This window comes from Montipora capricornis, chromosome 14 (assembly GCF_036669925.1).
Source record: "Montipora capricornis isolate CH-2021 chromosome 14, ASM3666992v2, whole genome shotgun sequence".
In the NCBI taxonomy this organism is placed as follows: domain Eukaryota; kingdom Metazoa; phylum Cnidaria; class Anthozoa; order Scleractinia; family Acroporidae; genus Montipora; species Montipora capricornis.
In genome coordinates, this window is record NC_090896.1 from 46,313,883 (window position 1) to 46,316,382 (window position 2,500).

Genomic DNA, 2,500 nt, shown 5'->3' on the forward strand with positions numbered 1-2,500 from the left:
TAGAGGTCTTTTGTTTTCGTCCCAAAACATGACGGCGATGTCGTAACATGAAAACCACCTATAGTGAAAAGATGTAGCAGGTGAACATCAGGCTAAAATTTACGTTTCGTACAACGCCAAAGAAATTTGTTTGATTTTAGCAAATTCCTCGCCCGCTATCTACTGATATCGAGCAACCAGAGTGAGAGAAAACTTAAAATACGATAATTTTCATGAGTTCATGACAATCAGTAGCCTGAAGTTTTCCGTTCGTCGTTTCACGAAAACTCGATCTAAAGGACTCCATCAACAACGACCTTTAGATTGGAGGACAAGGAAGACTACGAATACGAGTTTTTCGTACTGAGCATGCGCATTAGGTTTGAAGGCCGACATTTTTTGAAGTGCGCGTGCTCAGAAAACTCGAACTCGTAGTCATGCCTCTTCATATGAGCCCGGTTGACCGAGATGGCCAGGTTTCCGAGATCTTGCTTCACCTCAAAATCCTTCGTGAATATTTCAATTTGTTCATATGATTTTGGCGGGCTGGCTCGGTTGCCCAGATTTCGGTTTTCCAAATGGGATCTCGGTAACCAGCAGGCTAGATATTTTACCCTATGAACACTTCAGCCCGGTTACCGGGAGAAAAATAATCATGACATTGCATTTTCCTAACAGAAAGGACATAACAAATAACAAATAACAAATACTTCTCCTTTCTTCGATGATTAAGCTCGGAATGGTTTCTGTTGATGGTTAACATAAAGTTAGGATTATTTTTGAGGTTGCTTGAACAAAGGAAATGGAGAATTTTTTGCAGGCTTGTTTGTTAGCTTACACGCCCGGTCAATCGGAATCATGTGAGGAGCCCCTTAAACTCGTGCTGCTTGGATATGCCGCTATTGCAGCACAATTATTCGCTTTAATGATGATTAACTATCGCCTCGTGGATCCACAGCTACTATGACAATGTTATGACGAGATTCATGATCAATAACAGGACAGACGCATGAAAAACTGACATCAATTTGTTTTTTACAATAACAAAAAGGCAGAGGGGTCAAAATTGAGGCAAAACACGAGAAGAATGCGAGACAAAAATGCAAGAAACTTCAATCTGACGCGAGCAATATCGCGTCATTAACGCATAAATTATAAATTTATGTGTCTGTCCGCTTATTGACAATAAAAATTAACCAATGAGCGCGCGAGAATTTTGCAGTCATTGTAAAAAAATGTTTTTCGTCATTAAAGCGGTAATATTCTTGTTTCTTAGCATTGCTTTGCCGTTGCCATAACTGTTTTCGTTTTTAAACTTCCCCATATTTAATGCAGGATTGGCGAGTTCGTATTTCCACGACGATACCTCATTTTGTCCGGATATGGTCACTCGGTGCCCCGCTCGTTCAACGTGTTCCGAGGATTTGTTATCGCTTACTGGATACGGATGTTGTATGGAGGCGGATGCTGTCATATGCCCCGACAGCTGGCATTGTTGCCCAAGGGGGTCCCACTGTTCGCCCAGTTGCAACTTTAGATCTTGCAAATGCCTCTCTCTGTCTTCAAGCCCTTCTTCAGCGAAGTTACCAAACGAAGAAAAGAAAAAGGAAGCGGACGTGAACAAAATGAACACAGGATCTTTCCTTGGATCCAAATTTGCCAAAGACAAACCAGATAAACCTGAAAAACTGGTTCCACCTGCCAAAACTAAAAAACAAGGACATGTGAGCATGAAACACTTAAAGGCAGTTGGAGAAAAGGATGGAAATAAAATTGAAAAGAGGCTGAGAAAGCACAAGAAAATGAAGAAGATTAGCGGCAGGAAGTCGATAAATCACCACAGGCAAAAGACGATGGATGAACATATTCATGATAAAATGCAACATAAAATTCACAAGAAAGACAGGAACAACACAAAAGAAAAGATAGATAGAAAATTGCATCATAAAGATAAATTGAAGAAAACAAAGAAAAAGGAACCCTTTTTGTGGAACGGAATGGAGGCAGCCAGAACTATGCATGAGAATATCATCAAGGCACACCCAACTCATCGCAAAACTAATTACCATGCCGCCACAAAACAACACTGGGTAACACAATTTGGCAAAGGTCTGGGTTTGACAAAAGGACACAAGCCAAATATTAAATTCGTCCTTAAGTGGGGAAATAGGAAGCACCAGAATTTATCGTACAGGTCAAACGGAAAACAAAACTTGAAATCTGGAAAACATATATCAATGAAAGAGGAATTGAAACACCTTATTATCAAGCATCGACAAGATCTGCGTGCAAGGTTGAAGCTCATTCGGGGAAAAGCACCATGCATCCTTAAAGATCGTAGAATAACAAGGAAAAAGGGAAAGACTAAGTCAAGTCACCGGCATAAATCAGGAAACAAACAAAAGCTACGACTTCATATGCATAAGAAATTTACCAAAACAACGAGCCGCGTGATCCACCAAAGGACGTCAAAGTTGAACCATTTTAGGGATAAAAGCTCTGCAAAGTTGGCTAAATCGAT

At 40.4% G+C, this 2,500-nt stretch overlaps 1 protein-coding gene across 1 annotated transcript in view; it reads left to right on the forward strand.

Moving 5' to 3' along the window:
• LOC138032713 (uncharacterized) overlaps window positions 1–2,500 on the forward strand; it is a 14,824-nt gene that overhangs the window by 10,650 nt on the left and 1,674 nt on the right. The window contains exon 9 of the mRNA XM_068880418.1: window positions 1,315–2,500. This exon is cut by the window's right edge and continues 1,674 nt beyond it. Coding sequence (XP_068736519.1) covers window positions 1,315–2,500 — 1,186 coding nt within the window. The remainder of the gene's footprint in view (window positions 1–1,314) is intronic.